The sequence below is a fragment of the Apostichopus japonicus genome, chromosome 16, assembly GCF_037975245.1.
Source record: "Apostichopus japonicus isolate 1M-3 chromosome 16, ASM3797524v1, whole genome shotgun sequence".
NCBI classification, from domain to species: domain Eukaryota; kingdom Metazoa; phylum Echinodermata; class Holothuroidea; order Aspidochirotida; family Stichopodidae; genus Apostichopus; species Apostichopus japonicus.
The window spans coordinates 22,144,232-22,159,782 of record NC_092576.1 but is presented as its reverse complement, the minus strand read 5'-3'; the positions used below and the strand labels follow the sequence as shown (position 1 = coordinate 22,159,782).

General features: G+C 35.6%; 1 protein-coding gene and 1 long non-coding RNA gene across 2 annotated transcripts in view; one reads left to right on the top strand and one right to left on the bottom strand.

The window, feature by feature from the left end:
* LOC139982813 (uncharacterized) overlaps window positions 1–15,551 on the top strand; it is an 890,000-nt gene that overhangs the window by 467,978 nt on the left and 406,471 nt on the right. The window contains exons 38-40 of the mRNA XM_071995913.1: window positions 496–572; window positions 1,705–1,763; window positions 2,115–2,234. Coding sequence (XP_071852014.1) covers window positions 496–572; window positions 1,705–1,763; window positions 2,115–2,234 — 256 coding nt within the window. The remainder of the gene's footprint in view (window positions 1–495; window positions 573–1,704; window positions 1,764–2,114; window positions 2,235–15,551) is intronic.
* LOC139982835 (uncharacterized) overlaps window positions 1–15,551 on the bottom strand; it is a 204,976-nt gene that overhangs the window by 85,110 nt on the left and 104,315 nt on the right. The window lies entirely within an intron of this gene.

Sequence of the window (15,551 nt, the reverse complement as noted above, 5' to 3'; positions counted from 1 at the left end):
ATAGATGCACAGGATCATCGCAATATGTGTTTTTATTAGTTATACCTTTTATTATCATAGATGTCTAGTATATTATCACATGAAGAACAGTTATAGTTTTATTTTTTCCCTGGTTGGGAAGTTTATCGTCGTTATTATGTAGGTCAACGTGCATGTGGCTTACAATATAGACAGAAAAAGGTGTTTCTGTGTGTTTAACGCGCGTAAGCGGGTTACACAGGAAAAAAAATTAACAATAACATGTAAGGGCACCCGCTCGTCAGAAGTATAATGTTTACATAATATATAATCCCTTAATATAACATACACCATTCTTCATAACAGTCAAGTGACGCATATTCTATTCAAATGGGCTAGTGCAATACTTGTGACTTACCCAACGGAGTCTCCGGGGATTCCCAAGTAGTTGGAAGGTTAATGGTGTCTTTATAAAATGAAACACTTATTGTTCTTCTGTTCGATAGCTAAACTCATAACCTGATTTCTACTCAAAAGGTTTGCCGGTTGCACGTTGCCTCTCTCCTTCTCATTGGAGTCACTTCCTTTAGACATGAGGTCAAGGGACATTAAAGGTAAATCAGCATTGTTTCTAAAGCAGTTTATAAGGAAGTGAATCATAATATTTAGTTATTCTTTCCCATTCTGTGATGGATATTAAACAAGTACACTTATCCATCTACCTTTGATAATTTGATTTCATCATGATGAGCATATTAAGGAGATTTCTTCCCCAAAAAGAACAATTTTCCTATAAGTTTAATTCGACGTAACGTTTATTTATAAACTTGCTTCAGAATATTTGCACTATTTTACAATCAAACACCAATATATCTTTCTGGTGGCTAGAGTTGTTAGATTTCCAAAATTGTTCAACCTGTTGTACGTGTTCAAAATACGTCATTATAGCATTCTGTATATAGTAAATGCATGTGTTCCTTTTCTTTTTATTTAATTCTGTGATACTTTGTAAATCTGACAATAATGTAGTGAATGACTTTATTTCTAATTTCAAGCTAATCACGTGTATCAGATTTTAAGGACTTATTATCAAGAAGATTATGATAGCCTTAGTTAGCTTTCGAAGACCATTTTACAGAGCACTCATTTGAGCAGATACTTTAATATAATGCATGAAGACTCATTCAGTCTACATAGGTTACATTTAATGAAATATATAGGCATATCTCGAGTTAGTAACAATAGACTGACATGGATTTCCATGTAACAGTGTGGATTATTTTGACTTCCATTGCCTATCATCCAAAAGTCCATACGACTGTGGTTTGACCTATTGACAGTGTGTGGACTTCTAGATATATGTGATACCTAGAAAAATATCAATTTATTCCTAAATGCATCAAGGCAATGTGTTGGGTCGATCTTAAATTAACTGTATTTGTTTGCAGTAAAGTTTTAATATTAAGTAAATAACGATCAAGCTTACCGTCATAAACACATTCTAAAAATGTTGCAGATTACAGGCAATTATTGCAATTATTAAAGTTAGAGTTGTGAACATATCAACGTCTTAAACATTCTAAAAATAAAGTGTATCGGTTGACAGAAGTGGTAAGCGGATTAACTCCAAAGAGAGAGAATTGTGCGGAAAACGACTCATCCATTAAACATTTACTTAGTTGATCATGAACAATAACAAATATGTCTATGAGCACTGATAGACTATGTACATTCTTTTCCATGTAGTCTGTTGGAGTTTATTTGGCAGTGAAGTTCTACTAAATGTTCAATCTGGCCAGTGGGAGGTAAGTGTACGCAGAAACCAGTTGTCATATTTATAAATACTATCATTGTTATTCTTGATAAATAGTTGGTTATTGGCAATACTTCTTTTTCTGGCTTGTATTTATTTCTTTTCCTATGCTACCATAGCTTCCATCTATGGGAGTTAGTAGCTGATAGTATTTAAACTTAATATTAACATTTTAATAGAAATTAAAAGTTCATGTTATGTATTGTCCGTGGTATTTATAATTGTAGTAAACAATTTAAGCGTTCATTTCTACATGATGACCCTATTTCTCATTAACCCTTTTTCTTTATTTCAACACTGACATTACAGTACTTATAAATGTATTGATTCATTACGTTACCAGCTTAAAGACAAGGAATCTCTGCGTCAACTTTGTTCCGGAAAGGTTGTTATCGAAGAAAATGATCACTATTTCAAACAATGTTTAACCATCATATCCGTACAGACCGCATCATATCATGACGTAAGTCGATCCACGTCCTTAAATGTATTACTTTTATTCTCGTGGGACACCATTTTTTTGCTATCTGAATGTGAATGTGGGTTGATTGTGCGTATTCACTTTCTTTTAATCACATGTTATGTAATTTCTATGTCCATCGAATTCACACAGCGTTATCTCATCATTTAGTATGTATTAATTAGGGGATAAATACGAGGGGAACCAGCTTAAACTTGATTTGAGATCGATCATGACGTCATCGAGGAGTCTGAGCGGACCGAGGCGATAGCCGAGGTCCGCCGCCCTTCTCGATGACGTCATCAGAGGTCTCAAATCAAATTTAAGACCGGGTACCCTCGTTTTTATCCCCATTCATAAATGACCATCACAAATATAAGAAAACGGCATTTTTTCGCTAATTTTGCTATGCCTCTCTTGATCTTTTTCCTGAATGACGTAATAGTCACCTCATGTAAAACAGCATTTTCTTCCGACGAACATTAAGAGTGAAAAAATACGAACGAAGCAGTATCGTTTGGTCTTAAATATGGAGGGAAAAAACAATTAAATAAAAACAAATGAACAAATTTCTAAAGATAACATTTTGAAACTTTTTTTTTACCGACCAGGTCAAATTGCGCAATAAACAGATGCTTAGTTGTGTGTGTTCTGGAAAGTCCGTAAACGCTACAATAGTTATGCAACGTTGCCTGTTGCTAACCTTCTTTTGAATATAACTCGTCTATCCCTGGTCGGTAGATGAACCGTTCAAATAAACGTTTACTGGGCCTGAGAATGAGCAGTTTTTGAAGAGGTTCCAAGCCCCATTGTATGATTGTTTGACAGGTTTGGACCGCAGTGTTATTGCGAGTCTGAAAGATCGCTAGGCCTAGTCCCTGGTCAGTCATGTCGTTACTGCTAGCAGAAGTAGTAGGCCTAGTGCTTACGTTATTGCTAGGCTTAGCGACAAGGTTTCTTCTGTTATAGTGTCAACATTGGACGCTTTACGCCTCGGTTCTTCTTTGAAGCACCTCGATAAGGTTGTTGACAATGACTCTAGCTCAAAATTAAGCTCAAAATTAATCCCTAAGTCATTCATGTTACTCAAAGTATTTAGCTGGATTTAGCTGGATTTAGCTGGATGAATTAAGAAGTATGTACAGTGTGTATATGACACTCGGTGTGTGTGAAAACATATACAGTACTACTGCTGTAACTAACTGCAAGTAGGCTATATATATATATATACATATATATATATATACATATATATATATATATGTACAGTATTCTTTTGCAATTTGAAACATTTCTTTGCCCACAAACATATTTGCATGTACTCATGGCAGCGTTATACCATGTCTTCGTTTCTTTTAATTATGACTTCATGATTGCCACTGCAACAAACCAGTGTTTGTCTAACATTTCGATCCTGAAGCAATTCTCCTCTGTATACGCTCGACCAGTCTCGAATCGCATTCGAGACTGGTCCAGTATACAGAAAGTTGGTTTAGGCATTGGTTATCTCATCATTTAGTATGTATTAATGTAGTATATAATGAACATTTTGCAACTCGTAACGATCAAATATTTCACCTATTATGAAGTTACTTTCCCTTCTTTTCTTGTTTATATTTTGGGGGAGGGGGTGGGGGAGGGGATTAAAATAAAAGTATATCCCCATACATTACTAAAACAATTTCCGATTAGTTTCAAACAGGGCACTAAATAAGTCAAATGTAACTGTTGTCTGTATTTCTCATTAATTTGCAATTAAGTTACGAGATTAAAATAAAAGCAAATGGATGGTTTGTAGGTTCGAACACGGTATGAATGAATGTACAGTCGATGGACTGGAATTTAAATGTGTTATTGTACACTCTAAAAACACCCTGGTGTAATTTCACCAGGAACCTGGTGACATTTTCACCAGAAGTTGCGTTTACAAGCCACCTTCCATATCCTGGTTGTTTTCACCACGTATCCTGGTGAATGATATGTTAACAAAATCCTGGTAGGAAAAACCAGGAAATCCTGGTTAAATTTTCTGGTGAGAGTTTACCACTATCCTGGTAAATATCAATGGGTATTCACTACATTCCTGGTTAAACTAACCAACATTTCCTGGTTGATGTGACTACTATCCTGGTTAAATATCAAAAGTATTACACCCCTTTCTGGTTGAATCAACCAATATTTCCTGGTTGTTGCTAAAACTATCCTGGTTAATATCATAAAATGTTCCACCTCCTTCCTGGTCAAATTAACCACTTTTCCTGGTTGGTGCTCACACTATCCTGGTTAAATTCACAGAATGTTCCACCCCTTTCTGGTTAAATTAAACAACATTTCCTGGTTGATGTCACCATTATCCTGGTTAATAATAAATAATTACACCTCAACCCTGGTTAAATCACCCCTCTCGTTGATAATTTTATTGGGTATGCCACCTTATTCTCCATTTAAGTTGCAAAGCATTCAAATTGAGAAAAAGCAAACATAAATTATAAAACAACATCATCAATGCTACTGATAGCTAACTTTATTTGCATCTCCATTACTTTTGAGTACTAAATGAACTTTCGCAATATAGTTTAATTAATTCCTTAAATATGTATATGATGAATTTCTATAGGAAATGCAATACTGAAATCAAATTTTGAGGACATATTTACAAAATATAACCATCGTCACATGTTGAAGCTCTAATTGCTCGACATTAACTGTTAAATGTAACAGGGATACCAAGACCTTGATCAGCACTTGTGCACAAGGATACAACTTGAAAATCACTTGAACAGTTTTCACTACAGAACAAGAAATGGACCTGTCTCTTAAAAAAAGTTGATCAAAACCTCTCTCTCAATAACCTTTGTTACAACAAAATTCAGCCCTGTGTCAAGAAGCTTCTTTCCTAGTTATTGGTGGGTCGATATCGACCCAAATAATCATTGAATTTAAAAAAAAAATAGTACTCAGCCACCTTACATCCTACAACATTCATTAAGGTATTGAAATGTAGCTAAGACCATACGTTTGTGTATAAAACAAATACAAGGGGGGTAATTGTGAAATATTTTTAGTGGGTGGGGCTCAAAGGTCAATCTGAAAATGACGTAATTTGGCTAAAAATCGATGTTCGCTTCATAAAAATCGTGACAGAAAATAAGAGTTGAACAAACCCCTCCATTATATTTGGTATAAACCCTAACATGTTTTGAACATATTCTGAGCATTTCAGGAATACATCTATAGAGAGCTCTGAAAAATGCAAATGACCTTGAAATTTCCTGTAATTTGACACCAAAATCGTCCAAATCCGTTCATTTTTGAAAAAAATCTCGTTCCCGAACGCTTCAACCTACGTACGTGGAATTTTTTTCTTATTTGAGATATTTAGGCCATTGCAACATTTGTAATTGATAGTTATGGCATAGCGCCCTCGCATTCCTTTGTAAGTTGATAGCAACCGCCGATCTTGCGCAATTCTGTGACACTGAGTATTTACTGTACAGCTCAATGGACGTTCACTTTCAAATAGGGCTGGGCTGCACACAGCGTCCCAAGTTACGGCCCAATAGGCCCTAAAGATGTGGGACGATTGGTCAGATACCATGATAAGGTCCAGGACCTTCTGGTAGAACCAGTTTATCAAGGTTCGGTCCTTTGAGGACCCAGAAATTGTAAGTTCAACAGCGTTTTTTACAAAAATGGCTAGGATAGGCCTAACGTTATGCCAACTTTAGGCTGTAATTGTAGAAAGTAAACAAAGTAAACAACATTTGTACTAAATGAAATCAGTCATAACTCTGTCAATCCTCAACCGATTTCAAAAAATAAGGTATCATCTGAAAGAGCAACCCCAGAAGAACCTGTATCATACAATTTGAATATCAATTTGCATATTATAATTTGCATATAATTTGCAATTTTTATAAAATTATCAATTTCAAATTTTGTTCTCTATTGATCTAAATCAACTTCCTAATAGAGAAGTTGTCCCTAACCTTTATAAACCAGCCCTAACAAGATAAGTTCCCCAAATCCTAAGTGTGTGCCCAACCCCCCATGCGTTAAAGGAGGTGTGCTGTATTAGCCCAAAATATGCTAGATATTCAAATATGGTCACTTTTGGTCAGAATTCTTAACTGTTTTTATTACAACCATAATAAAATATTTTCCTCACTGGGACATTCAGTCATCTTGTGTGTTCCTTAAAAATGTCTGAGAACAATAGGAGAGTAAAGACCTACAGGAAACTCCAATAGAAAGTGGTAATTTTAGCTTATTATAATTAAAGGAAAGATTAATTTGAAAAGATTGTGAACTAACAGTTTAAATAGTCAAAGAATAGACCGAAGTGTCATTGAACATGAAATTTCCGAAACTCCCCCCTGAATGACCATAATTATACGTTTCCAAGCAATTAACTAAACCGACCCCTAAATGACTTTTGACATAAAATCCTGAGCAATTCTACATGTCTCTTCATCACAGGTCATCTCTTTGCAAGTTTCCATTGAAGTTGTAAAGCAGGTCCTATCAATTGTGGACAGAGAGATGAATTGAAATGCAAAAAAATGTTATTGTTTCTCATAAACAGCTACAATCACATTCTTGCTGTGCATGATCCAAGCCAAAGACATCCTTCTATTACTGCAAAACTGTGTTACTTGGTAGCCTCTCTTAATTTCTCTTTTTTGTCTTCTCCAGTTTGTACCAGTCTAGGAAAGGAATGGAGCAATTACAGTATTAATGGTGTGTTAACGAACTAGAATGAAAAAGATTAATCGCTTTCTTTCAGTCTACTAGTTTGTGCCAAACTTTTTTGAAAACTTTATTTTTATGCTTGCTGGTCACTTCGCCCAACGACCATTTCGCCCAACTGCCATTTCGCCCAACCAGCCTGGTCATTTCGTCCAACCAGCCTGATCATTTCGCCCAACCAGCATAGTCATTTCGCCCAACCGGCCTTGTAATTTCGCCCAACCTCTTTTTACTAATATTCAATCAGAATAATATCACCATTTCTATTTCACTAGTTCAATTTGATTTATGTTGGGTTGTAGTATTACACTACTTTAGGCGGTTACGCTTACAATCGAAGTTATATTTTTATACAAACAAAGGGAAATCGGTGTGGAATAATATCACCATTTCTATTTCACTAGTTCAATTTGATTTATTTTGGGTTATATTATTGGTAGGTAAATAAAGTGATGTCCGTTCGATATCGTTAACAATTCCCGAACGTTTTCTTACTAAAGTTATACAAACTAAAGGACCTCACGTTTCCTTAATATTCCTCAATATTCGAACGTTTACTATTAAACCTAACCCCTAAAACACTGATCCATCCTCAAGTTTCCTTGATATTCGGTTCGAATCCTGTAATGTTAACAATTCCCGAACGTTTCCTTTTTAAGTATAATATTTAATCAAGGTAGGGCGAAATGACCAGGCTGGTTGGGCGAAATGGTAAGGTTGGGCGAAATGGCAGTTGGGCGAAATGGTTGTTGGGCGAAATGACCTGCTTCCATTTTTATCAGTTTCAGTTGTAGAAAAAGAATAAATTGCATTAGCCTGTCTTTTATAGCTGTGTTGGCAGCCAATAAAAGATCACGAAAAAATCTTCACGGTTGTTTGCTCTGATGTTTTCGCGGACAAGAAAATGGAGATTTTAGTACACATAGCCTGTGTTTGTGAACTGGACATACCATATGCATTATAGGCGAAGGTCAAATGTGTAAATGTGCATTTCATAGTCGCTTGGAGCAAAATGAGTCAAACGTGTTATTTGAAGCAATAAGCCTACAGTCAAACCAAAGGGTCCGGTGTGATACTGGTGCAACAATTGTTGTTGTTGTCATTTTAAAGTAAATGAAGGTAGAAGCACTGAAAGCTCTCTGTCAAAGCAATTTTCTCTTTGTTTTAAACAATTTTTTTGCCATGCTTTGCAAAGTCCTATTGCTTCCGGCTGACACCTCATTAAATAAATTGTTCAGTTTCCTTAATTTCCTTACAAATCTAAACTGGTTCTACTTTACCAATAATTAGTGGGCTATCAGTTAGCGCAATTCCATGAAGGTATATATATAAATCTATAAAATAAAACGTACTTGTTTTACATGTATGAATGGAAGCAGGACACTTCGCCCAACAACCATTTCGCCCAACTGTCATTTCCCCAACCTTACCATTTCGCCCAACCAGCCTGGTCATTTCGCCCAACCAGCCTGGTCATTTCGCCCAAGCAGCCTGGTCATTTCGCCCAACCAGCCTGGTCATTTCGCCCAATCAGCCTGGTCATTTCGCCCCAACCTTGATTAAATATGATACTTCAAGAGGAAATTCCCTGACCAACATTCATCATACTTCCCTCTACTCATGCAATTTTGACCGGTCTGTTAGGGGTTGAAGGGGGTTTTTCTATATTAGTTGTCCATACATTAATTTTGTGCAACATATTGGGTATGTTTTGAAGTGAATTTATTATTCAAATTCTGAACAAATAATGGGCTTAAACCCTTGAAAAAGTGGGGGTGACGGGTATTGTGGGCCCTTACGTAGTATTAGCTACAAAAGCAATGATTCACAGGAGATGCGATTAGGTCGAACATGACGTGTGACTGGTGACAATCTTGATAAAGGTTATGGATACATAAATCACGAAGCGCACGAACAATTTGGGGATGAAAGTTGCTACGCACCTGCATCGCAGCAAATGTCCCCCCCCCCCTCAATATTTCAAACAAATCGCTGTCCCTGATGTCATGTTTTTATCTCAATACATTACATGTATAGAGATATTGTAACAGTAAGTGGGACTTTCTCTTCTCTTAAAAATTTTTCAGCGTCTTCAAACAAAGTTCTTTTTCTCTGGAATTTCCAGAGCAAGAATATATCATATAGACCAAAAAAAGTTACTATTTTTTATTCCAGAATTGTATCTCATTCTGTGACTTTTTCACCGATTTATGTCCAAATCGGGCCAATTTGGACTGAAAACACACTTTGGCAGACCTGTTTTGCACACGCTCCAAAACTTATGTTTTATGAAAGAGAATAGAATAGAACTGTCTTTCAACAGTGGTATTGTCTAAGAAAGGGTCCTATGTATTATATAGTTTATTAAAATTTTAAACTTTCATTGTTGTTTACAGGTAGGTATTAATAAGTATTTTACTACATGTATATGACATTTAATGGCTTTTATTTGCTTTATTTGATGTTTAAATGATTTTTCTTTCTTAAAACAACACTGAGCTGCCGCCCCTCCTTTTATTAAAAAGGTCCGTTTTTGATGATTAAGCCCCGCCCCCAAGTCTGTTTTGTAGCAGATTGGCTATGACTCATAACAGCTACATGTTAGATATACGAAAATGGCTACCCTCGCGAACAATTTTCTGTTCTGTAGTTAGGTACGCGAGGTGTTAGTGTATTGCATGCTAATTACATTCTGTACTGCTGAATTCTACGTAGTGCATTTAATTTATATTAGGCCTTCGTTTTTGTAACATCCATTTAAGGATAGTACTGGTGTTCAGGTAGCTTTTCAGAGCAAGGGCCATGATAAGTTTGTTTGATTGCCCTTCATGTATTTTGTATAATTACGTATACACATTCTTGTATTTCTGAAGGCTACTTACTGTAGGCCTAGTGCATTTAAAAATATATATATATATAGGCCTAGGCCCCTAGGCCTATTAGGCTTTCAGTGATAGCCACATTAGCATTGTACTGGTGTTCAGACAGCTTTTCCTAGGAAGGACCAGGGTAAGTTTGTTTGATGGGTTCGTATAAAAGAGGAGCCGGCCATAGCATCACAACTTTGATAAGACTATAAAAATTGTATAAGGTTATGTTTTATTTATAAGGATATAAGATGTATAAGGTTATAAGAAGTATGTTTAGCTTTCTTTTGAACCTGTAATGTTTGACATCAAATGTACAAAGAATTAAAATAAAATAACAAAATGGAGAGGAACTGAGGTGGCTATTAGGGGAAGAGGAGGCCACCCATCACTTGCATATAAAAACTTGTAATCTTCTTTTACATTATTTTTTCCAAGTCATAAATCCATGAAATCTTCATGTCCGAAAAATTGAGATGGAAAAACGTGGGTTGTTTTGATATCTAGAAGTGGACACAGTTTTGATGGTAGTCACCACTACAGTCTACAGTAACATACAGTAGGTCAATAGGCCTAGCTCTCAAGGCAGGCATCAAGAATATGGTCGAGTTGTTCGCCTCTTCTAATTTGGCTGTTGTCATTGACGTCAAACTATATGACCAAAAAGTCCAACACAGACTGACCTAAGATGAAGGATACCACATAAAAAACAAGTTCTTAAATATTCTATGACATTACTAAACCTTGCAAACGTCGTTCTTTCGACTAACAGGCAATGAGCGCTAAAGGCAAGACCAGCAGGATAAAGTGTAACCTGCAGAGACTATTCGTGGCCAAGTAGCAAAATTGCAAGTTATATATTTGTTGTACCATGATTGATATTGATAATTGTAGAGACAGAGCAAAGATTTGAAATTAGGAATCAAAATTAAAACTTCCAGTATTGAGATACTGCATCATTGATGCTCTTGTTTCTTCCTGCTGGCATTGGATCATTAAGTAATGCTGTTGAAGTCCTTGGACTAGGCCAGAGTTACATAGCTCTCTATAGATAGGACTAGAGTACACCGTGGACCGTGTCATGCTGCCATCGGTTCATTCTGCCATAGAAAAAGTGCCATTCCACAATGTAACCACCATGGAGGAAAGAGCACATTATTGTGGGTGCACTATATGCAATGTATATTACTTCACTTCACACTACTGTACCTAGTCCTGCAAAATCCAAAAATTTGGTCTTTTTAATAAACAATCAACCTAAAGTAATTTGATTTATTCAACCAACTATTATATATATGGGCCTATGGACTTACAATTAAAACTATTCATTCAACACGTATATCAAAGACTATCTAATCTCCAACCTTGTCTTAACTACAATTCAGTCTATCCAGCGAACCATCACATATGAAGACCGTGTACATATCCTTCCATGCGAACCAAAGAAAGTTTCACCGATACTTTCCTGAGTAAAATCCATTCCTAAGTTGTACCTTTTCGGCCATAGTTTTCCAGCTTTTCTACCATGGCGGAAAGGATCAAAACCTATGGCGGAATGGCACTGTAACTGATGAGACCCACAGTACAAGCTTCGACTTCAAATGCAACATTATGATAACCCCTGCCATTGTCTGTGCATAGTCTAACGTTTCGTTAAGCCTGTGAAAGGAACATAGGCCTATGCGATACAAGAGTTTTTTGCGTTGACAGTTGCGATAGACTCAAGGTAGATCCGAGTTTCGATTTAGATTTAGGGTTAGACTTAGATTTAGACGATTTAGAGTTAGACTTGCGATAGACCCGAGATTCTCTCTTATCATGTTCAACATCTGGCAAAGGCTGCATTGTCTTCTTATCTCGTAAGTCAGAACTGTTAGCTGTGTGGAATCACGCCAAACAAACAGGGAAGTTACAGCAGTTCTTCAAAAGCGGATTCGAATACTTGGCTGTTTTGATTTCGATTGCGTTATTGACTTGAGACTTCTCAAAGTCGTTTCCAATTGCCAACAGAAAAATCCCCTCTCATATATTGGTCAGGTGATAAATCTTGTGAACTCGATCCGTTTTTAGGAATGGAGGGGCAAGCTTACCGACAAACTCCTCCATGAATTCATACTTCACAAGAAATATACACAAATTGGCCAAACAATTTGCTTCCTTCTATAGTTACATCCCAGTCCACGTCTGTATGGGCGGCCATTTGGGCAAAAAATACAACGATGAAACAAGAGACAAACAGATAAGAAAAATAATGAAAAGGAACTATAATAAGAATATAGTGCATTACAGATAGATTGAAAGGATGTAGAAATGAAACATTCTAAACAAGGAAAGAACAATTAAACAGACGGAAATAAAGAAAATTAACATTACCATACACTAGCCTGATTTCTTTTTGTATTTAAACAAGACTCAAAGAGAAGAAAAAAAGTAAAGATGTAAAATAAAAATAGATAAGAATCTCAAGATAACAACGATTTAATAACGATTATAACGATTATAAGCTAACTTAATTGAAGTTTCTATTTCCTTACCGCATGTGTTCTAATGCATTTTTAGTTTCAGGCTTGCAAAGATAACTTAACTGTTTAATCTCATAATTAATTTCTTACTTGGCATCAACATGAAATTCAGAAAAAGGTTCACAAGAAACAACCACGCAAATTAGTCTTCAAACATCGGGTTAATAAATTTCATGGGAGCCTCGACTCTTTTCTTACCAAATACCCAATTAACATCTTTCTTAAACTGTCTGTTTTCACCAGGCATGCACAATGTTGAGTCTCTCCAACAATGATGATTTTCTTTATTGGCGCCCAAATGTGTAGACCGATGTAAGAAACACCTGTATTTGATATTGGTGACTCATGCTATTGAATACCTGTGTACATCTATCACTGACAATGAATGGTTTAGTGTTATATTGGTGGAGGTTGCAGATGTTGCTTGTTACATTCAGTTGTTTGTTACAATTGACCTGTTGACTGGATTTTAAGGTTGGATTATTTTTTGGAGAGGAAACCGCTACTAATAGTAATAGCTAAAACAGTAACATTGATCAGTGACATAATTTGACGGTATGGTATAGAGGCCTAGGCTAGAATTGTTATATTGACCAAGCCATAGCCTAATTAGCAATGAACAAAACTAACATAGGCTATGGTTACCTTAGAAGTCTTAAACATTCAAATATCACCATAGTAGGCATACCTTTAGAAAGAAGACATTCTTGAAAATTCTAAATCATTACAAAAAATATATTATACCGAGTTGTTGACTGATTATCACAAAAGGCCCAGTTAAAGCATATCTAACCTAACAAGGATTTGACAATTTACAATAAAATACAGTCGGATCACTGAGTTTGCATTAAAGCTTATAACTTAAGTGAATCTAAAACTGGTCATCAAAATTCTCGACTGGCAGATGTAAAATGAGTTTTATTTCGCGAACAATTGTTTATTCTAGCTAAGAAAATATACATAAACACAGTACTGTAGAAACCTTGTTTTCTTTAAAAAAAAATCCTAAATCACAAAAATTGGTCCAACTCGTTCTTACATAACTCTGTCGTCTTGGCCTTCATACAAGCCAATATATAGCAATCCACAATGATCATTGTAAGGACCTAAATTATTCAATCTTCGTGATCTGAAGTTACAGCAAGTTATATAAAAAGCCCACAGTTTCATTTTACCAAGCAGACTGTCTGAAATAATGTTATTTATTAAATAATTATAAGTTGAATGACCTAACTCCTGCCAATATACCTGACACTAAATGGGAAATATAATTTGTTTAATAGAGAGCTTTCAAAACTCTGTACACCAATATACTAATTGAAGTCAAATTATATTACAAAATGATTATAAAAAGATAATTATTTAAAAGCAAAACTGTCGTTTAAGTCTTTCTGGTAGTTATTCGAACGTTGTATTCCGCCTTCAGTTACATCTTGTTTTCTTGTTTTGGTCTTAGTCATTTTAAAAGTCGTACGTCATTTTCAAGCAACCAGAGATATGTCCATGTACATCATCCCAGTTTAAAACGCAAAAACGTTTTTAAAATTGAAAGTGCGCCACTAATTTCAAATTGTATCAATCGAAAACAGATGTTTGCTTTAAAAGGGCGCCATCCTCACATTTAACTTGTAATTACCTGATTTATCTCTTGTTTGTTAATTACGTTTGTCCGCTAAATGTTCACATAGTAACAGAAGATATTACAATGAAGACTCGGTCAAACCGATTAAACTGAAAAGTAGTAATTAATTAATTTAATTAAGCGCTCAGGGATAAGATACATGCATTTCTAGATCATAACATTATGTTATCATAACATTATGTTCAATGAAATAGATTTAAAAAGCGGTTGGTGTTATTTAATTGGAAGAAACGATAACTTTTAGAAAGTTAAGATCATAGGCATGACCCCCATTAGGAATGTCTACAAACACAAAGGAAGAAAGCATATGTTACATTTCGAAAAATTCTCTAGAAGTTAAGTCACACTCAAACCTAGGAATGAAGTCAGTACTATCGGTAAATTCCATGTGATGGTAATTAAATAAAATTAAATAGCTTTTAATAGTTGAAGAACTAAACAGCGATAGACGTCATCATTTAAACAATCTTATTAACTGGAAATAATTAAAATTCATGTTCAATCACAGTGAAGCGAACCGCGGATGGCGGGGGAAAATTACCAGATTTAGGGTCTTTCGCTTCGAACTCACCAGTGATAAATGGGGATGCAAGAGTGTTCTTGCGTTGAAACAAAGGCTGACAATTTATTGCAAACTCTACAAAATGATAAATATACATTTGAACAATAAATGGCTTAATGAACTTAAATGGCTTAATGAACTCTTTAACCTAATTAAAACTCGGGGAAAACCTATACTCAATACTACGCAATATCGATAACATGAATCCGAATAAAGAATGAATAACCGCAATACTGTACGAATGTATAATGAACAATGTAAAATGAACATTATGAAATAATCTGCACTTTGAAATAATACAATATGTTTGCCAACAGGCGAGGACTTTTAGCACCTCAATAATGGTCAGGGCAACACATGCCAGCTACAACCCATTATAGGAATTTTCACCTAACTGTTCCTAGACAGTAGGAATTTTCACCTCCTGAACCCACAAACTCTCAAGAGTCTTGTCGCTCTATAGCTGTCCAGAATGGCTAAGATTCAAGGACAATCTCTGAGACAATAACTTTAATAAACAACAGTAACAAATAATGTTCAGAATACAAAATATGTAATACTCTTTAAACAACAAGCAGTACAATACTAAAATACAGGTACAATAAATAATAATCAGTACAACTTTACTGTCAATTACACAGCAGTATAATAGTACGCAATAAATGAATAGCACCCACATGCTTAACGATAAACACACACTACGAACCCGTAGGGCCAAGGTCCAAAAATACAACCTAACATGTACTTTGTACAGTAAAATACAGCCTAGCCAAACACTTAAAAACTACAATTTAATTAAATAACAATAAGGGTACGTACAGCATTTATGAACCAATATTTATGATTTAATACTAAACTGAGACGAGAAAAGAAAAGAAGAAGAAGATGCTCGCGGCGCGTAAGATCGCGGACATCTAGAAACTCCGTCAACGCCAGCTCGCTGTAAGTTGGAAGGACCGCCATCTTGGATACCAGTGG